General features: G+C 43.0%; 1 protein-coding gene across 2 annotated transcripts in view; it reads right to left on the reverse strand.

The window, feature by feature from the left end:
- Positions 1–25,172, reverse strand: part of TBC1D22B (TBC1 domain family member 22B) — a 78,091-nt gene that overhangs the window by 42,749 nt on the left and 10,170 nt on the right. Inside the window, exons 2-7 of one of the 2 annotated variants that reach the window (XM_041766893.1) lie at positions 19,518–19,574; positions 8,781–9,088; positions 6,546–6,725; positions 5,948–6,018; positions 4,426–4,554; positions 3,139–3,204 (exon numbers count right to left, since the gene is read on the reverse strand). In XM_041766893.1, coding sequence (XP_041622827.1) covers positions 3,139–3,204; positions 4,426–4,554; positions 5,948–6,018; positions 6,546–6,725; positions 8,781–9,088; positions 19,518–19,574 — 811 coding nt within the window. The remainder of the gene's footprint in view (positions 1–3,138; positions 3,205–4,425; positions 4,555–5,947; positions 6,019–6,545; positions 6,726–8,780; positions 9,089–19,517; positions 19,575–25,172) is intronic. The other variant, XM_041766900.1, reaches the window with a different exon arrangement.

Consider the following 25,172-nt stretch of genomic DNA (forward strand, 5'->3'; position numbering starts at 1 on the left):
GATAGGAAGTGAAATAAACTTAATCCTACAGCTGGAGATTTAAAAACAGATAAATCAGCCTGGGCCTCCATGGGAAAGCCACTGGGGTTAAGTACATTAGCCACCAAAGGCCAAAGACCTAGACTGGGGAGAAAGAAAAGATCTTTTGGTCCCTTTTCAGAGTCTGGCCCTGTGCCATTCAGCTACACCCCCTCTGACTTCATTAGGCCCTCTCAGTAGCCCCCCCACCCCCCCACCACGTTTTCTCTGATGCTACTCATTCCCTGGCTTCATCCCGGTGACCACAACTCCTGAGTTCAACACATTCTTTACACTGGCTTTGACTGGGCTGCCTCCCGTCTCTGTGAGCCACATCAGACAGAGAGCAGAACTGATGGTGACTGGTGACTGTGTGTGGAGGCACAGGCACAGCAGGTCTCCTGTGTCTCTCCAGAGCGCATGGGTTCTGGGGCAGATTGCAGAGACCTTCTCAGAGTCAGGTTCAAGGGAGAACCACCCCTCCCCCAAAGGAAAACAATAGGAAGGAAATGTTTGTATGGCTTTGGAGTTGGTGAGCTAGTGTAGGAGAGAAGTAGAGAATCCAGAGACACAATAAAGGATGTTTCCCAGCCCCAATGTTGAGTCTGCCTTCCAGCTGGCAGAGGGAGCTGAGAAACACACCCATTGTCAACACTGCTGCCCTTATAGACAGTGAGAACAAAGCCCTGCCTGGAAGCAAGCTGGCTTCTCTGCCTCCACTAGACTTGCCTGTCCACTTGCTCTCTGGGGCCAAGGGAAGGGTGTGGCATCCTCATTTGTGTTAGGCCCAAGACTAATGGAGGCCCTCTTAAATGCTTTCATCCCTCCCTTGAAACAGCTCAATGTGGACCCACCACGTTCAGGAAGATCTCAAGGAGCCCCTGCCCTGCCACTTGTGCCCTATGTCTGTCTGGATGTCTCTGTGAGTCCTGCAGGACTCACCAGGGCTTCTACTCCACCCTCTCAGCTCCTTGCTGATACACAAATCCCAACTGGCTGGTTTTAACAATGGCCAGGTGCGTGGAAGCTAGTGGTTCACAGTCAGGAGACTTGTGATAATCCCTCTCCAGTAAGGATGGAACAATGCAGATGTGCACACACTATACAAGTGAAGATGCCAAAGGCATGGAAATTGAAGAGCACCAGGCCTGGTTACCAGGGGAGACCATGGAATCTCGTGGCAGAAAAACATCCAGGATAATCTTGCCTTGTAGAGAGGAGTGAAGAGGATAATCCCTAAAGGTTTTTCTTGTACCTCTTGTACTTGTGTGGGTAATTCTGACTTACTACAGGCAATTCTCAAGTATCTTTCAGATATGCAAAGCAAGTCTTTCAATATTCAGTGTTCTTAGTTCTCTTAAAATGCCTTGGCTGGCATTTTAAGAATTAAGTACTACTCTTTGACTATAGCCCGTTAGATGCAAAGATGATTCAAGAAAAAAAAAAATGAAAAGAAAATACTTTGAGTTTCCTTCTTTGTATTCAGGCTCCACTCCTGGGAGAAGCATTTTAAACAAACTACTTTCCCTGTCACAAAGTTGACAGTAAGCATGCACAGGGAAGGGAAACATCTGAGAATCTCTAAAGTGAGGAATAAGCAGGGCTGAGCTGTGGGAAGCAAGGGGAGACACAAAAGGATCCTCACTGGGTTTTTAGCTTCCTCTGAGCTGAATCCTAGAGGCAAAATCATGGTGTCACCCTCAAAATCTTTTTGATGCTATTGGTAAGTCATGAGGGACCCCACCAATAGAGATCTATATTTAAATAGAACTATGAATATAATCTATACTCAAATAGAAATTATCTTGAGCAATTATCACCATCCCTCTCTATTAGGAGGATAACTGAGAACAGAGGTCAGAGAGCACTCACACCCAGTGTCCTAGCTACTGTGAAGCTGCTAAGGAAATCCCTAATCTCAAGGAGGTTATAATTACTGCTTAGGTAAAAAAATAATAGTCCCACTGAGACCTTGCATGTGCTCCACTAACTTGGTTAGGTCTCATGGTATCATTACTAATTCAACTTCTGGGTATATACCCAAAAGGATTTAAACCAGGGACTCAAACAGGTATTTGCACACCTATGTTCATAGCAATGTTATTCACAAGACCCAAAAGGTGGAAGCAACCCAACTGTCCACAGACAAATGAAGGGATTAAAGATATGGGTTATATACACACAAGGAATATTATCCAGTTTTAAAAAGAAGGAAATTCTGACACATGCTATGACATGGATGAACCTTTAAGATACTATGCTAAGTGAAACAAGCCAGTAACACAAGGATAAACATTATGTGATCCTTCTTATTTGAAGTACCCAAAATATGCAAATTCATAGACACCAAATAGAATGGTGGTTGCAGGGGAATGAAGACTTACTGTTTAATGGGTACAGAGTTTTAGTTTGGGAAGATGGAAAAAAGGCCTCAAGATGGGTGGTGGTGATGGCTATACAACAAGTGTGAATGTACTTGGCATTGAACTGTACACTTGAAAATGGTTAAAATGGGTACATCTGGGTGGCTCAGTCAGTTAAGCATCTGCCTTCAGCTCAGGTCATGATCTCGGGATTCTGGGATCAAGGCCCGAATTGGACCTCACGCTCAGTGAGTAGCCCGCTTCTCTGCCTCCCTCTGCCTCTCCTCCTATTCATACTCTCTCTCTCTCTCTCTCAAATAAATAAATAAAATCTTAAAAAAAAGAAAAGAAAAGAAAAAAATGGTTAAAATAGTATCTTTCATGTTACATGCAATTACCACAATAAAAAAAACAATCACCATCCCAGCTTGATAAAGTATCGCAAGCACAGAACAAGGAATTCTAAGGTGTGAATTCTAGTCTTCATTCTGTTACCAGGTAGCTTTAAGATTCTGGGTAAGTCCCTTAACTTCTCAAAGTGCTACCTGGCCCACAGACTTGTCCAGAAGAGCAAATGAGAAAGCACAAGAACGTGCTCTGCAAAGACCACGGCTCCATATCTGAACATAAGGCACTACCATGATTAGCCATAAACCTGCACATGGCTGGAAGGAGGGCTGGGGCACCCCCATGCAGAACAGGTGCTGCAGGGCTTCCGAGGGGATAAAGGGCTGAGAATGGGAAGCACTTCCCTCACCTCCTGTACAAGTGGTTGCTGGAACAACGGAATGAGAGGGTTTGTCCTTGGAATGTCAATGTGGATCTGCAACAGAGAAGTCAGGTCTAAACACACAAATGCCGGTTTGTTCTTCTGAGACGTTCTTTTCTTAAGAACTGGGAATCAAGGGAGTAAGAGTGAGAGCACATTGTATATTTAGAAAGAACTGACAGACACACTAAAAAGGTCTAGTAAAACCCACCTGTTCACCTGGAATACCTTTCCATGATGGCAGTTACTCACCAAAAGTGACGACACCACCCCAAATAAACCACTCACATTGGATAGGAATAGGCTTCACAACCTAAGAGTTTTTTCCTCTTGCTCTGGAGTCTGTTTCACTCTGGGTGGACACCTACTCAACAGGTATGATCACACTGTGTATCCCTCTTTCAGAATCATCAATAGCTGCTGGGAACTGAAAGAGCTCTGAGAGCTATAGACATGTGCCAGGATGGGGAACCAGAGGGAGCTGGCCTTCTGTAACCGGCGCTGCAAGTTCTCACTTCTGTTACCAAAGAGGTCACTACAGTTGGTTTCAGCTGGAGGATTTCTCAGTGTCCAATCTAATGACCCCCAAGGACTGTTGACGGCAGAGGCTACTTCAGTTCCTAAGCACCCAGTCTTTTCGCCCTCTCTCCCTTCTTCTTCCTTCCCTCCTTTTTTGGCTGGCTGTGGGGGCCATTTGGAGGATGACGGGACACTCCCTGCCAAGCCTACTGGTAACTACTGCTCCTGCAGACAGGTAGACAGATGTGGGTGCTGAGAAGGCACTGCAGCTGCCAGGACATCCTAATGCCACAGTCCGGAGGAACTGGACCACTCCTGGGTGAGCTCATCTTTCATTTTGTGCCCCATGACCCTTACTACTTGTGGTCTGGGGATTAGTAGCATTGGCACCATCTGAGAGTTTGTTAGAAGTGAAGATCTTGCCCCAGACCCCCTAAATCAGAATCTGCATTTTATCACAATCCTTAGGTGGGATTTTTATCAAGATCCTAGCTAATTTGTATGCATGTTAAGGTTTGAGAAGCATTGCCAGTGATTAGTGCCAAAAACAAACAAACAAACAAACAAACAAACAAACAATTTAAAATGGCTAAAATCAGAGCTACTAATTAGAAAAAGAGGAAGCAGTTCTGGGTGTAAATTTAATCCTAAACCGCACATTAGAGCCTGAAGACTTGTAAATCCCGCACCATGACAGTCCTCCCAGGAAACATACCTAAAAATTATGATTAGTAACCAAAAAGATGATGACTGTACCTGTCGGTAGGTATCCTGGTGATGTTCCTCATTTCGAGAGTCATAATACTGCTCAATGAAGCCAAAATATTCCTCCCGCTTCCGCTGCAGGGTCAACTTCCTCCTCTCGGTGTTTGCTGGGAGATAGCCCTACAGACAGGACTGCTGGTCAGATGGGGACACACTTTGGTTGGATGAATCCTTAATATGTATTTTAGCCTAAGCAGTGGCTTGGAAACTGTCAATGGAATGGAAGGACAACTGCCAAGAGGACAAGAGTAATCCCTTTTTGGGTCTGGCCACCCAGTGTTTGCCCTCTCCTTCTTCAATGAGACCCACATGTGGGCAGATGAAGCAAGGCCAGCTTTCCCAGGGTTATTTACACCCATGGCCCTGCACTGCGTTTGGACCGTGTTCTGCTGGGGAGCACTCCAGAGCTCCCAGAGTTGGCCCGGCAGAGCAATGAATGTAGGTCAATGGGAGGGAACTGGAGCTGAGTCAGGGCCTCTGAGGGCTGCATGTGTGCAAGGCAATATGTCCAAGAATCCCAGCAATACAGCCACCTCTATGACACATCTCAGTGGTGTGCCGTGTAAGTCTGTGCCAGTCACATATTCTTTTCCACGGTAACCGTCAGAATTACCAGCTTAGAAAGCGGAATGGAATCTGTGACATAGCAGCTATGATGTGCAGACACAGAACTCCCGGCAGTGGCTTCCTGGCTAGTCAAAGCTCCGGGCCAACTTTCCTTCTTAGCCCTGGTCTAGAGCCCACTCTCCATTCTTGCATCTCTTGTTCTCCTTCCGTTCTCACCAAATCTACTCTCGGTAGCATTTACAGTTATTAGAAGTGGCACAGCCAGTGATAACATGGTTGCAGAACTGGGAATGGGGGACGTTCAGGAGAGAGGCCCTTCCTTTCACAGACATTTAGGTAGTACATTCCACAGCCAGCGCCTGGAGAGCAGGGACTGTGCTTTATTCATGTTTATGTATCCGTGCAGCACCTGGCACCATGCCTGGCAAACAGCAGGCCCATAATCATTCCTTACTGGATGAATGAATGAATGTGACAGGCTCAGGAAATACTACTGTCCCTATACCAGTGGCTGGCACAGTGCTCTGTCCCTGAAAGGTGGTCTAGTGCAGGCTTCTGAGGGAGGCCCATTTCTCAGCCCTGCACGGCTACAGAGTGGCTTTCCACCATTCTGGTTATTCCTCCTGAAAAAGGACAGAAGTCCAGGGAACGTGGAAGCTTGCCCAAACAAGTGCTGGGATCCCCAGCTCACTGTACTCTTCTCCTTGGTGCTGAGAATGTGAAATTGTGACTATAGGGAAAAGCAGTGCTCTTCTATATATGTGTGAATACACTTGCAAGAATGCGTCTCTTCATGCACGGAAATAGATGACAGCCCCACAGATCTGCTGTATGCAGTGGGACTGGAGAAATCTATGCGGTTAAGATGAATGTGCCCAGACTAACCTCATCAGGTAGGAAGGGCTGTGTGAGGCTCACGCTTCTCTACACAGTGGGTAGAACTCACCGACAGGAGTCTCCAGGTTACAGGTCGAACCTCCCTGGGAACCCCTGGCCAGCTACACTTCCTCAGTTCATCTGCAAATAGATAACAACCTCGTTGGATTAGCTCTTCCCAACAACCACCCTAAAACAGACTTCACTGGGCACTTCCTGATTCCTCGTGCTGTTCAAGAAAGACCACCACCAGCAGCTACTGACAAGCACAGGGAAAAAGTCCCAAACAGCAGCCCTGAGCAGCTAAGTGGCCAAGACATGGCTCCACAGGGGTGATGCAGTCAGCTCAAAGATCAGACTTAGAGGGGAAAAGGAAGACCAGTTGGGCATGGATTTCATTTGGAATCACCTTGAGGTAGGGGAGACAAAAGCCAGAAGAGTTGCACTATGGTCTACAGGCCACAGAATTCAGTCCCATCTAACTTGGTCCCTATTTTCTAGTAATGTACTTCTGACTTAATACCTGCATGTCACTGCAATGGGCACCAGATCAGGAGATGCTGGAAAAGTAAAAGAAGGAAGAATAAAGAGCAATAGCTTCCAGGTCTCTCTCTGAGAATTCCAGTCACCAAGAGGTCCTACCTTGTTCGGGGCTTACAGGGACTCACCTAAGTCAGTGTTGTGGCTGGAGAGAAGCTGACGGAACTTTTCTAGACGGGTTTTCTCCCGGACAGTCATTGGGGGCGCTCCAGAAGCATTCTGGTCTGAGATGCGGGCAACCAGGGGGATGATGGGTCGGAGAGGGAGTGACTGCTGTTTGTGGAGTGGGTTCCTCAGGCATGTATCACCTGCAATAGTGAAAAAGAGTACAGGCAGCGTGTAGAGCACAGACTCAGAGAAGCCCTATGCTGGCTGTTTAGTACTGGCCTCTCTGCCAGAACCGCATCTGTGCCGCTGGCATGCTGCCCTAAGGTGCCCGCTGAGGGGCAGCCTGGGGACGCAAAGCCAGCTGCGCTCCACACATCTACCCAGAGGAAGGGCTGCATTTTTATCACATCCTACGAAGCTACCTTACATGCTAACAGAGACTCTGGATGCCGTAGCAACTTTGAGAGCTTTTTTGGCAACTCCGGATTGCCAAAAAAAATCAAATCTTTTCTTTCTACCTCAACTTAGAATGTTCTCTCATGCCTAATATTGAGTGTGGGGGCAGCAGAGTCGAAGGCAGTGTTTGCCTTCCCTTTCATCACAGAGCACATAGGAAATGATGACACAGGAAAGCACATGTAATAAAAACAGGTGGCTGCTTGCCTGAAAGCCCAGGCCCCAAGCAGCTGTCCCAAAGACTGAGAGAGTCAAAAGCCATGGCACAATTCTAACCTGTTCTTGGCCCATCCATGTGCCCTGCACACCAGATGAGAAGTTCTGACCCAAGACAATCCTGTTTTGGGAGGCTAAAGTTCCTCTGTGCTCCCACATCCCCACCAAGATGAACCAGCTTTTAATTCTGTAAGGGTAGGACTGAAATAATAGGAACACAGACTCAAGCAGAACCAGATGTCTGGTTCTAGACATTTCTAACCTAGATGGTAGGCAGGAGAGATGAGTGGTGCAGCACTGACCTTTATTGAGTTCTTACTGTGTATGAGACACCATGCTGGTCACATTTACATAGGATCTCTCATTTGATTCTTACAAATATAGTAGTGATTTAGTGCTCCTCTATGGATAAAGAAACTATAGCTCAGAGAGGTTAACAGTGATTGGCTAGTGAGACCTGAGAAGCCACCTTGCATCTGTCTGTCTCCAAAACCCTTATTTGTTTTACCACCCCAAAGAAAACTTAGTTTTAAATTCTGACTGTCCTTCCATGACTGTTTCATATCCTTCAACTGTCTGGTCCTTAAGAAGGAGTCCCCACAAGAATTAAATGATGAACACGCCACAGCCCCCACAACTAGAAGGTTTACAGAAATGACTGCCACAGGGAACTTGGCTAGGGGGAGGCCCAGTGTCACATGGGGCCTAGAACATGTGCACCACACACCACACAGCTAAGAGCATGTGCCCCTCTGATAACACAGATTAACAGATGATGCTCACAGGAGGGAGCCTCACAGAGGGAATGTTCTGGACCGTCCTGGCTGCACACGAGCAGCACCTCCATTAGGGACTGTGGTGGGGGCCTTCCTCACACTTGGCCCCTTGGAGGCCCTCTGTCACAGCACACAGACACTTCCAAGAGCCTATAGCCATGGTCACTCGGTCGGTCAACACCCAACACCCATGTGGGCATGGCTCCCAAGGCTCAGCCTGAGTCCCAAGTCAGTGATGGAAAGTGGCTGTGGAATAATTTTAAAGGCCTTATGGCCTGATTTCATGATGACGTGTTTATTCTGAAACTGTGGACATGGTTCCCTTAGAACCCAAGTCAGGGCACACTCCAGGGCTCTGACATTCCTCTACTTCCTCTTCACCCTTTACCAATCAGCTGTTCTAACTTTCACTGGAAAGATGACACTTCCTTCTCCAGCTCAGAATTACTGGCTTCCATAAAACCCCTTAGGGCAACATTATATACAGCAATGGATGCTCAAAAGAGCACACTGACAGTCCCCAAACATCTACTAAAACCACCATCACCCTAACCAGAAGCAATAGAAGGGATGTCTCTTGCCACCCCACCCCAACCCGATGGGCACGGAGCTGTGACACAGAGCCATCAAAGTGGGAGGAGCAAGTACAGCCTATGACCCATTAGGTCACTGATGTAACATCAGGCTTGAGCTTGCACATTTATCACAAAATGAAAGATCTGAGTGGTGCCCTAAAGAAAAACTGTTTATTTAAAAGGCACTCTGCTGAAAAGGCTGAGGCTATGGAGGGGAGCAGGACGGACTTACTGGAATTTCTGGACAGCTGAGCATCACTGCTGGACTTTATGACCTTGTAGCTGGCAGGAACATCAGATGTTGTTGACTGGGAGCGTTCTGGTTTCACCCTCAGCTTGCTGTGGTTTTCTAGGACTTGGGCTGCGGTTGCCAGAGCAACTTTTGAGTTTAGAGTTTGGAAAGAAGGGGAGGAAAAGTCCTCTTCCTCATCATCACCAATGTCCCAAGCATCACTGGTATTCCGGGCAAACTCATGGAAACTGGAGGCCTTCTTATTCTTCAAAGGAACTGCGTTGACTTTGGACCGTTCTTTGATGAAGCTTTAAGAAAGGAGACCTCGTTACCAAGGAATGATCTGCCCCATCTGACCACCTTCACTGGCTTAATTGTAACAGTATGACGAACTACCCTAATACACAGTCTTTACCTTTTTCAAACAAAAAAACCCCACTTGTATCCATTCCTCATCTAGATGCATCTGGACCAGCACCATGCTGCAGAGACAGTTGTAGCCAAGACAGCAATGCTCACCAAATACCCTATATGCTCCTCTACAGTTCCCAGCCCCCGACAATTAGTTGAGGTCAGATGACTAGTCCAGCCAATGGGCAGAGGAGAGAAGTCAGGTAATCACTCCCAAGCCAAAGCAGATAAGAACAGGTATGAGTTCTCTCTATAAGCTTTCTTCTACCCTGATAACTGGCACCTCCTTCACCTGGGAAACAGAGTAGCTGCGTGGAGCCGGGCCTGCCCCCTACCTCCTCTCAACTCCACTCTGGACACTAGCATGAGCAAGGAATAAACCTTTGTTTTGTCAATCCACTGAGACTCCAGAGTTAATCTCTTATGGCAACATAACCTAAACTATTCCTTAGAGTAGAACATAAACCACAGGCAGAACCAGAGAGAATTTTAGGTAGTCTGTATGCAGCATTAAACACTGAGTTCCAGAATGAATGTGTTGTTCCTTCTTCGTTCAGCTAAAGTCCTTCTGCTAGCCTAGAGGAGACAGTCTCAGTTCGGTGCTGCTCAGTCTTTAAGACTATTTTTTAACAAAGAGAGACTAGACTCAGGATCAAAACATTTGCAAGCAACATCAGCTGGCTTAGAATTTTATTAATAAGATTGTTCTGTTTTTCACTGTGTTTATTTTTAAGGTTACTTTCTATTTTTGGCAAATGATAATTGGCTTTCTACTTCTAATTTATAGAAGTGATAAGGTTTACTTTAAAATATAAATCTGGGGGCAGCCCCGGTGGCTCAGCGGTTTAGCACTGCCTTCAGCCCAGGGCATGGTCCTGGAGACCCGGGATCAAGTCCCACGTCCGGCTCCCTGCGAGGAGCCTGCGTCTCCCTCTGCCTGTGTCTCTGCCTCTCTCTCTCTCTCTGTGTCTCTATGAATAGATAAATAAAATCTTTTAAAAAATAATAAAATAAAATATAAATCTGGGGCACCTTGCTGGCTCAGTCAGTAGAGTGTGTGACTCTTGATCTCAGGATTGTGAGTTCAGGCCCCACGTTAGGTATAGCAATTATTTAAAAATAAAATCCTTAAAGAAATAAAAATATAAATCTAATTGAGTTTTTAAGAAAGTTTATTTGGGGGCACCTGAGTGGCTCAGTGGTTGAGCACCTGCCTTTGGCTAAGGTCGTGATCCTGGGGTCCTAGGATCAAGTCCCACCATTGGGCTCCCCACAGAGAGCCTGCATCTCTCTCTGTCTCTGCCTCTCTCTGTACCTCTCATGAAAAAAATAAGTAAAATCTTTAAAAAAATAAAAAAGTTAATTTTTTAAAACGCATTTGGTAAAATAATAGTGCAGACTTTGGCAACAAAACAAAACAACCTATAAAGACGGTAGGTCTCACGGAGAGTAAAGGAAGAAAGCTTGGGAAATACCAGATTAACACACTGAGTAAAAAAACAAAAAACAAAAAACAAAAAACAAAACAAAAAAAACCACTGAGTAAAGAGAGCCTAGTTCTTTAAAAAAAAAAAAAAGATTTATTTTTATTTATTTATGATAGACACAGAGAGAGAGAGAGAGAGAGAGAGAGAGGCAGAGACACAGGCAGAGATAGAAGCAGGTTCCATGCAGGGAGCCCGATGTGGGACTCGATCCCGGGACTCCAGGATCGCGCCCTGGGCCAAAGGCAGGCGCGAAACCACTGAGCCACCCAGGGATCCCCAAGAGAGCCTAGTTCTAAGAGTCATGTAGACCATTCCTACTTTACTGACCTTTTCCTCTTTATGTCTCCTCATCAATGCCTGCGGCTCTTATTCTGGATCCAGGGAACTAGGTGGTTGGGACATTTCTTCTTTTTTTAAAAGATGTATTTATTTTAGAGAAAGAAAGAAAGCATGCATGTGCACATGTGGGAGGGGCAGAGGGAGAGAGACTCTTAAGCAGATTCCACACTAACCCAGAGCCCTACTCGGGGCTCCATTTCACAGCCCTGATATCAGGACCTAAAAGCAAGAGCTGAATGCTGGTTGCGACATTTCTAACTCAGTCTCATCTCGAACCTCAAACCTTATATAAATTTACACCTGAGGACTGGAATGCACTGGAGTAAAGACAACTTTAAATGCCCATTTCCTCCAGCAATGTCCAATGACTCTAGAGGAGAAACAAGGCTCTGCCGGAAGAGCAGAGTTCCCCCATTTCTAGGAGCTGTTTCTTCCTCTTGGGCAGAGGTAAGAGGTAAGGTAACCATTCTCATTTCCCAAGAGGAGTCCAATGCTGATTCCAAAAGATAATTGTTATTAACATTGATGAAGACAGTCTGATAATTCATTCACCAGAATGTCCCTACTATTAGCATCAGAAAAGGAGTTAAGATTTTACTGAGACATTACTTTCAAACACTGGTCTCACGGAGAGTAAAGGAAGAAAAGATGTCACACAAAACACAGGAGAGGAAACTAGATTTCAAGATGTAGCAATTCAAATGTGATGGAAACAAAATACCATGTTCCACCAGCTAAGTTGACAAAGATCTAAAGAGTGTTCTCTTCAGTGCTAACCAGGGTGCACTGGGGCCGTCTAATACTGCAGGTGAGGGTGTGTACTGTACAGCCTTCTGGAAAACAAGGTGGCAACATACATACCATATAAAACTGATCATTGGGATGCCTGGGTGGCTCAGTGGTTGAGTGTCTGCCTTTGGCCCAGGGTGTGATCCCCGGGTCCTGGGATTGAGTCCCACATTGGGCTCCCTGCATGAAGCCTGCTTCTCCTCCCTTTGCCTATGTCTCTGACTCTCTGTCTCTCATAAATAAATAGATAGATAGATAGATAGATAGATAGATAGATAACTGTTCATAATCTCTGACCCTAACAAAATAACCAGAGGGTCAAAGAGGATCTAAGGCAGTTTATCATGGTGTTTCTTATTTTTGTTAAAAACTGAAAACAACATAAACATCCAGAAATTGGAAATGATGAAATAAATTACAGTTCAGCCATCACACAAAATGCTATAATGCCACTGAAAAGCACATTTTACAGGCTACTTAATATCACTAGAAAATGATCTCAATAAAGTGAGAACTGGAACCAAAAGATATATTTTTATAATCTTGGTATTAAAAAAAAGTTTATGCATAGAAAAGATCAGGAAGAAAATACATCAAAATGTTAACAGTGCTTATCACTAGGCTATGGAATTATAGGTAGTATTTGATTTCATTTTTTATTTCATTTTTATAGGTCTCTGAATTATTCGTGTTTTCTACAGTGAGCATATTATTTTTATTAATCAGTGGGTAAGGTTGTTGGCTTTCAGCAGTCCCCAAAGTAAGATTACTTCTAAATTTACTGAATGAACAATCAGAAATGAACAAGAGCTCAAATTAAAGAAAATAAAACTGGGGCATGTTAAATTTTAACAATAAAACTGTGAATATCTGCTATCAAAAATCTATTAATGAGCCAGAAAAGACAAATTACTTCTCTGTGGACCTGGTGAGGCTGCATGTTCTGGATGCCCACTATGCTCACTGCTCCTTTGCTGAGGGGGGTGTAGGACCCACTGCCTGCAGTACACACCTCAGAAGGCCCATTGTCAAGAACAAGTAGGCAGATGTATAAGAATAATGTCACCAATAAAATTCTGCATAAGGGTCCATGGTCACAGTTATTGTTGTTTTCCTTTTTGGAAGCTATGTGACCTCAAACTTGAATATGATGAACTCAACACAGTGATATGAAGTGCTTTGGGTTAATGAAGGTTAACTACTGTTTTTTCTGGTTGATGTTTCCTAAATACTCTCTCTTTTTAAATTTTATTTATTTTTTAGAGAGAGAGAGCATGCACATGTGCCTGGGCGGGGCGGGGGGTGGGGATAGGTTGGGGGAGAGGCAGAGAGAAGCTCAAGCAGACTCCCTACTGAGTACAGAGCCAGTCACAGGGCTCGATCCCACAACCCTGAGATCATGACCTGAGCTGAAATCAAGAGTCCAACGCTTAACCAACTGAACCACCCAGGTGCCCCCCCTCCTTTTTAAGTAGGCTCCATGGCCAATGTAGGGCTTGAATTCATGACCCTGAGATCAAGAGTCACATGCTCTACTTACTGACTGAGCCAGCCAGGCGCCCGTCCTAAATACTCTCTCGATATTTTGAGGATTTTTTTTTCTTTTAAAGATTTTATTTATTTATTCATGAGAGACACACAGAGAGAGGCAGAGACACAGGCAGAGGGAGAAGCAGGCTCCCTGCCGGGAGCCCGATGTGAGACTCAATCCCAGAACTCCAGGATCACTTCCTGAGCCGAAGGCAGACGCTTAACCATTGAGTCACCCAGGCGTCCCTATTTTGAGGATTTTTAAAATAAGTCATTAAGTTAAGAAGCTGAGTTTTAACTCTGGTGAAAGAACTGGTTGAATGGATGGTGAATTAACATCGGATGAAGCACATGCATGCCCAGGACTGGACTAAAACACTATACCAAGAGATGGGCTATGCTGAGAGTCCAGCCCCCCCCCCCTTTTTAAGATTTTATTTATTTATTCATGAGAAACACAAACAGAGAGGAGAGAGAGGGAGGAGAGATAGAGAGAGGCAGAGACACAGGCAGAGGGAGAAACAGGCTCCATGTGGGGAGCCTGACATGGGACTTGATCCTGGGTCTCCAGGATCACGCCCTGGGCTGAAGACGGTGCTAAACCGTTGAGCCACCAAGGCTGCCCAAGAGTCCAGCTCTAATAGACACTGAGCTTTCTATACAAATGAAAAAAGTGAATCATCTGGGTACATAAGGGCTTGTACATAAGGGCTTGTTATATTTTTCTTTATATCTTTTTATGCATTTCAAGTATTTCACTATATTTTTTGAAGCAGATGAAGATTCAGTGTAAGTCAATACTTAAGATTAAGAACTGGAATTTCCTCAGATAAAGATTTTTGCAAATAGAAATTGGAAGGACATATTCCAACACACTAAAAAGCAAAGAAGGGAGGAAAAGCTGTCATTCCCTGTGGACAGAAAAACAGGAGATCCAAAGAAGACCATTTTGAGGCTGCTAGAAATCATTTTAAGAATACCTATTCCATAAAACCCCAAACTCAATCAACCAGTTAAAAAACTCAGCTTTGAAAAAAAAAAAAAAAAAAAAAAAACTCAGCTTTGGGGCAGCCTGGGTGGCTCAGCAGTTTAGCGGCGCCTTCAGCCCAGGGCGTGATCCTGGAGACTGGGATCGAGTCCCACGTCAGGCTCCCCGCATGGAGCCTGCTTCTCCCTCTGCCTGTGTCTCTGCCTCTCTCTCTCTCTCTCTCTCTCTCTTTCTAGGTCTCTCATGAATAAATAAATAAAATCTTAAAAAAAAAAACAAAAACACAGCTCTGTCCTCAGGAAAGAGGCCTTCATGAAGAAAGGGATTGGTACCACCTAGAGGGATAGGATTCTGAGGACAGAAAATTGGTGAGAACCACTCACAGAACAAAAGAGGCGTGTCAGAGTGAAAAGGTACTTGTGGGTTGCCACCGAGAAAAAGCAGAAAATCTATAGACCAGCAATAATGCTGGGAAAGTTTAAAGCTGAAGCATTTCCATGTTTATTAATCCTATTCACTCCAGAGGGGATAATATACATTTATACATACATGTGTAAGTTAACATGTATTGGTTACTTATAGGGTGCCAGGTTCTGTGCTGATATATACACCCATTTCTGATTAATGCTCATTCCTAAGGCTATGAGATAGTATTATAACAATGATTATTATTTCCATTTGCAGATAAGGAAACTGAGGATTACTGAGGTTATGAGCAGGTAGCAAATCTGGGCTCAAATCTAAGTCTACCTGATCTGAGAGCCTACATACACTCTTTTTAACTAATCTACCTAGCAAAAGAGGTCTAATAAGATCTATGGCTTGGGAGGAGGAGTTGCTAAGCAAACTGAGCACATAACACCACAGCTTTAATTTCCCCAAGAGTGCACAGCTGAGAGCCCCAACACTTTCACCTTGTAGCAATCACTTCCTGTCTATGCAGAACAGGTTGTGTATGTCAGTGGCCAGAATGGGAAGAAGCCACATCCAGGAATATGGTCCTTGGAAGAAAAGTCTCTCTCTTCCCTTTTGACATCAGAAGTCATCATAAAAAAAACCAATCCAGGTAATCCTAGCTGGGGGTATCTCTGGTTTATAGGCTGCCTCATTTTAACATGGTCCCAACTAATTTATAACCAATCTAAAGCACCCTAACACAGTGTGGCTTGAAGTTTACCCAAGATTGTTTAGACAGATCTATATCAAACTTACAACCCAGCTGGCTTCTCACAGATACCTTCATCATGCCTCCTTACAACTGAATGCCAAATTATTGTTTAAAAAGCACTTTTGAGGGCACCTGGTTGACTCAGTCAGTGGAGCATCTGACTCTTGATCTCAGGGTTGTAAGCTCAAGTGCCATGTTGGGTGTAGACATTACACAAAAATAAAATCTAAAAAATTAAAAATAAAAAATTAAAAATTAAAAGCACTTTCGCAGAGACCTCATTTAATCATCATAACAGGGCAGCCCTGGTGGCTCAGCAGTTTAGTGCCTGCCTTTGGCACGAGGTGTGATCCTGGAGACCCCGGATCGAGTCCCATGTCGGGCTCCCTGCGCATGGGGCCTGCTTCTCCCTCTGCCTGTGTCTCTCCCTCTCTCTCTTTCTCTCTGTGTCTCTCATGAATAAATAAATAAAATTAAAATAAAATCATCACAACTCTGACATGAGTCTTATTATTTCTATTTTATGGATGAGGAAACTAAGGCTCAGAGAGGTCAAGTAATTTGCCCAAGATCATAGAACTAGAACATGAAAAAAGAGAGATTCAAGTAGTGCACATGACCCTAAAACTCACAAAAATGTAATAAATGGCATATCTGAGAGAAACTTAGTTGTTTGGTAAATGGTAACTTGTTAAATGGGAACACAAACCCCAAAGGATATGTTGAATAAGAGCAGCTCTGGGTTCTACTGGTTAGGAAACAATGGTTCAACCACTCTGTAATTTGATGGATACTACACTGTTTTACTGATAGGGCTGCTCACTTAACAGAAACAGCACATTCATATATTTAGAAAAATAATATTTGACACTGGTAAGGGGTGTGAAGCAAGTGAGGGTATTCAGTAACGTTAAAATAAACCCAGTCATCTTGATAACTAGTGTGGCTTCCTGTGAATTAGCTTTGTAACTGGAAACTAGGACCTATCATACTCTGGTATCAATTCAGAAAACAAAAAATTTAAAAGCTTGTCATACCATCGAGTGACCAATGGGGCCACTCTGCAGTAGGACTAGTTTTATCTGAGCTGTAAATATTATTACAGGCAATATTATCACTAATGGTAATAATTTGGCAAATTGAAGTTACTATATACAGAGAGGGAACAGTGTACTCTGCTCATGCAGTTTAGATGATTAAAGACCCTGTGTAAAGGCTTCTGCTGTGATGGGGATTAACCATACAGTAATTAATGGCAGTTTGAAGGGGAACGGTAATCATGTAGCGGAGAAAGTAATAAAAATGTCCCAACAAAGGTATTAAAATAAGGGCAATAAATGTTTTATAGTAACAATCTGGAATGGTAAAATGGTCCGGTGCAGACCCGAGATGTTGTCTCATGTTGCAGAGTACTAATAACAGACCACCATGTGCATGGAAAGGGGAAGCAATTTATTCAGTGACAATTATATTCCTCCCAAATCGCAGAGCTAAGTGATTACTTCTACTGAGAGTATGATCGCAACTCTGTTGAATGGTCAGTGAAAATACTTGTGCTTTTATGTAACTAATAAGTAGGAAAACAAAAGTGTTGAAAATGTGTCTTGGCAGCTTGGAATACGGCAATATTTCTCAAGACCTGCCCTCAAACACAATCAGGGAAAACTCACTCAGTAACTGATGCAGACAAGGTGTGGTGACTCTGACACAAACATAAAAAGGACAGCACACTCTGCTGCCTTATGTATGAGCGGACGGACTGATTTCTAGGTTAGCCATGTATTTATCAAAGGCCATTATAAAATATGTCAGAATGGATCTACTACCAATCAACAAATCCTTGCTGTGAACAGAACTGGCTACAAGGCACAGAAGACTCCACTATGATGCTTAAATTAAAAAGACCATGATGTCAAGGCACCGGGCAGGGGTTTCTTCTGCAGGTCTCTTGGCTATCCCCTCTAGTTACAAGGTGGCTGCTACAGCTTCCAGCATCTCATTTCCACATTACCACATTCAAAAGCAGGAAACTTGGGAGGAGACACAAAGAGGCTCTCTTCACAAAATGATTTCTCTGGTGAAACAAGAAAATCTTTCCAAGTACCCTCCTTCAGAAGACTTTCTTTTGCATCTCACTGGCCAGACTCAATGCGATAAGCCCACAGTAGGCCACTGGTATGACCAAGAAGTTTTTATAAAAGGCTGAAACTAATATGGATGCCTGCTCTAAGTACATTTCACCTACTCAGTAGCTAAATAAAATTATGGCTCTTGGGCAAGAGGAAGCAGGCGGCAGGGAAGAATGTTGAGTAGTGCCTGCTCCCCTGGCCAACTGACCAGATAGTCTATCACTGGTAAAATGAGAAAACAGGATTCATTCTATCTAATGAAAATGTCACAGAGAACATATTCCTCCGCTAAGAAGAGCAAGGTAGAAGCTAAGAAGCACTGAAGTAAAGCCCATGATTTCACTCCTTCATTCCATAAATGTTTACTTAATGCCTACTGGTTGTCACATGCTGTTCTAGGTGCTAAGCGCATAGTGGTGAATAAAACAAAGTCCCTGCCCTCAAAGAACTTATACTCTAGTGGTTTCTGATTTAAAAACTGCATTACAGAAAAGAACAGCAGTCACGCCTCCATAGTAATTCAGAAGACTGTATCTTGCCACATACTGGCCAAATTGCAAAACAATGAGTAGAGGGGCGCCTGGGTGGCTCAGTCGGTTAAGTATCTGCCTCCAGCTCAGGTCATGATTCCAGGATCCTGGGATTGAGCCCCACATTGGGCTCCCTGCTCAGCCTCTCCCTCGGCCTCTCCCCACCCAGTCGTGTTCTCTCTCTCTCTCTCTCTCTCTCAAATAAATAAATAAATAAAATCTTAAAAAAAAAAATGAGTTGATAGAATTACAGAAAGTTCACCACAAAATCAGCTAACTGGGCAGCCCGGGTGGCTCAGCAGTTTGGTGCCACCTTCAGTCCAGGGTGTGATCCTGGGGACCTGGGATCGGGTCCCACGTCGGGCTTCCTGCATGGAGCCTGCTTCTCCCTCTGCCTGTGTCTCTGCCTCTCTCTCTCTCTCTCTGTCTCTCATAAATAAATAAATAAAATCTTTAAAAAAATCCGCTAACTTATTTTCAAATATTAAAATACTGATAATGTACATCTGACAGAGCATTTCTGTAGGTATTCAAAATACTTTAATATACATTATCTTTATTCCTCCTTGACTGTGAAGGGAGAAGGGGTAGAAATTATTATACAGGTCCCAGAAGGATGAGAACCTAAGTCTTTACCTCTCAAATCATTCAGCTTTCACTACAAACTACAGCTTTCTTAGAAATAAGTCTCTAAAATTAGCATGTCCAGAGGTAGAGGCCAAAGTTCTTAGAAAATTTGAAAAGACAACCCATCTCCTCATTTAAGTCATTGTGGCTGAATGATGGCCCATGAGAGAAAGGAGTGGTAAAGTGATAATTAGGGGTATGAATATACACCCACCCATCTTAGATTTACCAAGGTTTCTATTGTATTTGAAAATAATTTATTAGAATTTTAACCTCCAAGGAGCTTTTTTAACTCTACTATATGGCTGGGTTTCTTCCAGGGTGTCAGAGAAAAAGAGGACCTGAAGAATGCCAGCCCTACAATTATATTCTGTTTGCCTTAGTTCTCATAACATAAGTGAGGAAAAGGTGGCAGACCTCTATATATATTCAGAAGCAATGAACCCCAGAAACCAGAAGAAAGTCATCAATCATCCAATCTGGGGACCATATTTAATCAATACCAAACCCTGCATATACCAGCTTCCAATGTAGAAAAACAAAATCTCTGATGTGAGTTAACTTCCCACTTAGTAACAGACTCTTTAGAGGTAAGAAGATTGCTTATCTTCTGATCAAAAACAGAGCAAGGGACAAGGTAGAAAAGATCAAAGAGGAAACTGTCATTTCAACAAAGTAGGGAAAAGTTTAGAAATTTTAGAAGAAGTACATGCATGAATTGAAAAATATCGTGACTTACTTTTTGGTGAGCCGAGGGTCTAGAGGAGGGTGTTGTGCTCCATACACAGGCTGGATGCTGAAAGCAAGAAAAAAGAAAGAAGCAAGCTATCAGGAGTGATAAACACGTTGAGTAAGTACCATCTGCATCGGGGATCCTCGGGTGGCTCAGCGGTTTAGGGCCTGCCTTCCGCTTAGGGTATGATCCCAGGGTCCCAGGATCGAGTCCTGCATCAGGCTCCCTGCATGGAGCCTACTTCTCCCTCTGCCTGTGTCTCTGCCTCTCTTTCTCTCTGTGTCTCTCATGAATAAATAAAATTAAAAAAAAAAAAAAGTACCATCTGCATCATAAAATTGGAAGGGACTTTGAGAAACAGGTTACCTCCAAGAACAACTACATCCAAGCCAAAGGACAACAACTTGCTCTTTAAAAATAAAAACGTCTGGGGGATCCCTGGGTGGCGCAGCGGTTTGGCGCCTGCCTTTGGCCCAGGGCGCGATCCTGGAGACCCGGGATCGAATCCCACATCGGGCTCCCGGTGCATGGAGCCTGCTTCTCCCTCTGCCTGTGTCTCTGCATCTCTCTCTCTGTGACTATCATAAACAAACAAACAAACAAACAAAAAAGTCTCAGGCAGCCCGGGTGGCTCAGCGCCACCTTCAGCCCAGGGCCTGATCCTGGAGACCCGGGATCGAGTCCCATGTCGGGCTCCCTGCGTGGAGCCTGCTTCTCCCTCTGCCTGTGTCTCTGCCTCTCTCTCTCTCTCTCTCACTCATGAGTAAATTAAAAAAAAAAAATCTTAAAAAAAATAAAAAAGTTTCTCTTTAAAAAAAAGCTGGGGTGGGGGGGCAGTGCCTGGGTGGCTTAATCGGTAAAGCAGTAAGGCGTGACACTCTTGATCTCAGGATCATGAATTCGAGCCCCACGTTGGGTGCACAGATTGCTTAAATATAAAAACTTTAAAAAATAATAAGTAAAGAAATAAAGCCTCTGAAGATGTTCATCTTCCACTGGGGCTTCAGTGCCTTACACACCTACTTGTCTGTTGGAAGTCCTATCTGTAAAGAAGACAGTATGGAAAGATAACAGGCTTTGGCGCTAGAGAGAGCATAGTTTCTGGCATTCATCACCTCTGTAAACTTGCACTAAATTACTTGACTACTACGAACCCATTTTCTCAACTGTAAAATGGGAGCATCACTAACTCCTAAAGAATCACTTGGAACACAGTGAAACGACACTAGATATCAAGGGAAGGATGACCCAGGTGACTCTTACTCTGAGCTGGTGCAGGTATAAAGTCCTAAAACCCACTTCGAAAAAGTGTGGCCATATCCAGGAAGAACGAAATACACCTGCCCTAAGGCCAAGTATTTTCATTCTCAAACCTATATCTTAAGAGAAATACATAGATATGTGTGTCAGGAGGCATATATAAAACTATTTATAGCATTATAGGTATTGTTAGCCAGAAACTAGAAATAACCCAAGTGTCCAACAGAAAATAAACTATAATATGCTCATATAATAGATTATAGGGCAACATAAACATACGAAGTATGGCTATAAGTAATATACGCATGAATCTTCCAAATGTCATGTTGAGCAAAACAAGCAAAAAAATAAGAGTAAATACTGTATGATTCTACTTAAATGCACTTCAAAAACTGGCAAAAAGCATTTATATCATTTAGGGATGCATCCATCGTAGTAACATCACAAAGCAAAGAGTAATAACATAAAAGGATATAGTTATTTTTGAGAGAAGGAGAGAAGTGTGATTGAGAACAGGCACAAGGGGGCTTCTGGGGTGCTCACCTCATGATTATTCATCAAGTTATGATATCTCACAGCTGTTTCATGTAATAGGTCACAATAAAAAAAAAAAGTGACCAGAGAATAACTACATATCCAGACAAACTGTTGTTCAAATACAAAGGTGACAGAAAAACATGTTGCAACATGTAAGAAGTCAGGAAATACGATTTCCTTGACTCTTTCCTGAAGAAACTACTAGAAGAAAAACTTCAATGAACAATGAGCTAAATGGAGAAACTATAGCAAAAGAACTGGTGCAGGGCATTTAATGGGTTTAGTCTGAAGACTAACTCTTAAATTTGAGGCTTTATGGTTAGAGAAGGAAATGTGAAAACTATGTAATTGGCAAAGGTTAAAATGGGACAGAGGACAGAATGAATAAGTATGCTGATTTCCTCATCTTTCGTTGACAAGGCTCAAAAGATGCTTAAAGCTGATAGCTGAAGGGAGGTGGGTGGGGGTACATGGTAACTGGGTGATGAGCATAGAGGAGGACACCTGAAGTAATGAGCACTTGGGTGTTCTGTGCAACTGATGAATCACTGAATTCTACCTCTAAAACAATACACTATGTTAATTAAATTGAATTTAAATTTAAAAAAATGTAAGCCAATAGCTCAAGTAACAGAAGTATAAGTATGTTTTAGGATATAAGGCAAAACTGAAAAAATAATGTAATTGACTAACAGCAGATGAGGAAAGGACAGGAAATATAACTACTAATTTCATCATTGATCGTGGTAGGCAGTCAATAGATGTCTTAAGACATATGCAATAAAGTTATACTTACAAATGCAATCACTAGAATAAAAACACAGACTTCCCCAATTATCAGAATATACACATGCACACACACACACCCCTCCCAAAGTACAGTCCTTATGGTGAAAGAGGGGACTGGTTAACTAGGGTATATTAGTTAAAAAGAATGAGGCCATTCTATACCCACTGACATGAAACAAACTCTAAGACATGAACTAAAAAAAGATGCAGAACTGTATGCATAACATGCTACCATTTTGTGAAAAATCTTGAACATAAAACGTATCTGCCTACTTATATATGCTTAGAGTATCTCTGAGAGAATACCCAAGACACCAGTAGGAGTTTGGAAGAGGAACTGGAGGAGTGGAGGGCCTGGCAGCAGAGGCTGAGTTTTTACTACAAACATTTTTGTGCCTTCCTGAATTACTATCATGTGCATGTACTACCTTTTTAAGAAATAAATTGAGCAATCTTAAGAGGGTTGGGAGATTTAAATGAGACAACGTGTAAAAAGCCCTTTAGCACAATTCCTGGCAGGTAGTAATACCAGCAGGTAATGAGGCAGATTTGCAAACATCAGAATGCTACCTGGCACACACTCGGTGTCCAAGAAATTTGGCTTTCTTCCTCCCTCCCATTTGATAATTTATTCCTTACCCAACACTTAGAAAGTAGAACAAGTTTACTACTAAGTACTCTGTTTTACATAACAGATGTGATCCTAAAGTTGCTTTTAAACAAAAAAATGCAGCCATTTCAATCACTTTTGCATTGATTTCCAGATTCCAGAGAGAATGTTCTTATGTACAATCTTTATGGATATAGCCCTGACCTTTTTAGCAATTAAGAATCTCTAACTCCCGGGATCCCTGGGTGGCGCAGCAGTTTAGCACCTGCCTTTGGCCCAGGGCGCGATCCTGGAGACCCGGGATCAAATCCCATGTCGGGCTCCCGGTGCATGGAGCCTGCTTCTCCCTCTGCCTGTGTCTCTGCCTCTCTCTCTCTTTGTGACTATCATAAATAAATAAATAGATAAATAAATAATACCTTAAAAAAAAAGAATCTCTAACTCTCCAGACTTTTCTAAAAAGTTATTCAGTAATTTGTAAACAAACTACTACATATACTACTACAGAGATATATATAATACAACTCTAACATGTTTATAGAGTTTTGTAGGTAGAGGAAAAGAAGAAAGAAAATAAAATGGATCAAAAGAAGATAGAAAATAAAATGGGGGGATCCCTGGGTGGCGCAGCGGTTTGGCGCCTGCCTTTGGCCCAGGGCGCGATCCTGGAGACCCGGGATCGAATCCCACATCAGGCTCCCGGTGCATGGAGCCTGCTTCTCCCTCCGCCTGTGTCTCTGCCTCTCTCTCTCTCTCTCTCTGTGACTATCATAAATTAAAAAAAAAAAAAAGAAAGAAAATAAAATGGGTCAAAGAATAATGTGAAAGTCCGGCTTATAGAATGAAGGCTGAAACAAAAATGAAAACACAAACAAAAAACCCCCAAAAGGCATAGATCAATGGGACAGAATAGAAAATCCAGAAATAAATTCACAACAATTATATAGTCAGTTAATTTCTGACAAAGCAGGAATGAATACCCAATGGGAAGATAGTCTCTTCAACAAATGGTGTTGGGAAAACCAGATGACGACGTGCAAAAGAAAGAAACTAGACCACTTTCTTATACCATACACAAAAATAAATTCCAAATGGATTAAATCCTAAATGTGAGACCTGAAACCATAAAAATCCTAGAACAGAACACAGAACTCTTTGACATGAGCCATAGCAACTTCTTTCTAGACAGGTCTCCTGAGGCAAGGGAAACAAAAGCAAAAATACACTATTGGAACTATACTAAAAGGCCACCTACAGGATGGAAGAAGATATTTGCAAATGACATATCTGATAAAGGGTCAGTATCCAAAATATATAAAGAACTTATAAAACTTAATGTCCCAAAATTAAATAATCCAACTTAAAAATGGTCAGAAGACACACAGAGACATTTCTCCAAAGAAGACTACAGATGGCCAACAGACACATGAAAAGATGTTCAATATCACTTATCATCAGGGAAATGTAAATTAAAACTACAATGAAATATCATGCCTGTCAGAATGGCTAAAATCAACAACACAAGGGGCACCTGGGTGGCTCAGTCAGTTGAGCATCCCACTCTTGGCTTCAGCTTAGGTCGTGATCTCAGGGTCCCAGGATCAAGCCCCACGATTGGGCTCCATGCTCAGTGCTGAGTCTGCTTGAGATTCTGTCTCCCTCTCCCCTTCTACTCCCCTCAAATTAATAAATAAATCTTTACAAAAATAAAAATAATAAAATAAAATGAAATCAACAACATAACAAACAGGTGTTGACAAGGATATAGAGAAAAAGAAACACTGGTACAACCACTGGAAAAGTTCATAGGTTCTTCAAAAAGTTAAAAATAGAGACACGTGTCTGGCTCAGTTGGAAGAGCATGTGACTCTTGATCTTGGGGTCATGAGTTGAAGCCCCATGTTATACAGATTACTAAAAACAACAAATAAAAAAATTTAATTAAAAATAGAACCAGCAATCGCACTACTAGGTCTTCACCCAAAGAATACGAAAACACTAATTCAAAGGGATACATGCACCCCTATGTTTGTAGCAGCATTATTTACAATAGCCAAGATATGGAAGCAGCCCAAGTGACCACTGGTTGATGAATGGATAAAAATGTGGGCAGCCTGGGTGGCTCAGTGGTTTAGCACCACCTTCAGCCCAGGGTGTGATCCTGGAGACCCGGGATTGAGTCCCACGCCGGGCTCCCTGCATGGAGCCTGCTTCTCCCTCTGCCTGTGTCTGTGCCTCTCTCTCTCTCTCTCTCTCTCTCTCTCTCTCTGTCTCTCATGAATAAATAAAAGCTTTAAAAAAAAAGATGTGATATATAGACAATGAAATATTATTTAGCCATAAAAAGAATGAAACCTTGCCATTTGCAACCATACAGCTGGAGCTAGAGAGTATAATGCTATAAGCAAAATAAGTCAGCTCAAGAGAGACAAATACCATATGATTTCACTCATATGCAGAATTTA

This window comes from Vulpes lagopus, chromosome 1, assembly GCF_018345385.1.
Source record: "Vulpes lagopus strain Blue_001 chromosome 1, ASM1834538v1, whole genome shotgun sequence".
Classification (NCBI taxonomy): Eukaryota; Metazoa; Chordata; class Mammalia; order Carnivora; family Canidae; genus Vulpes; species Vulpes lagopus.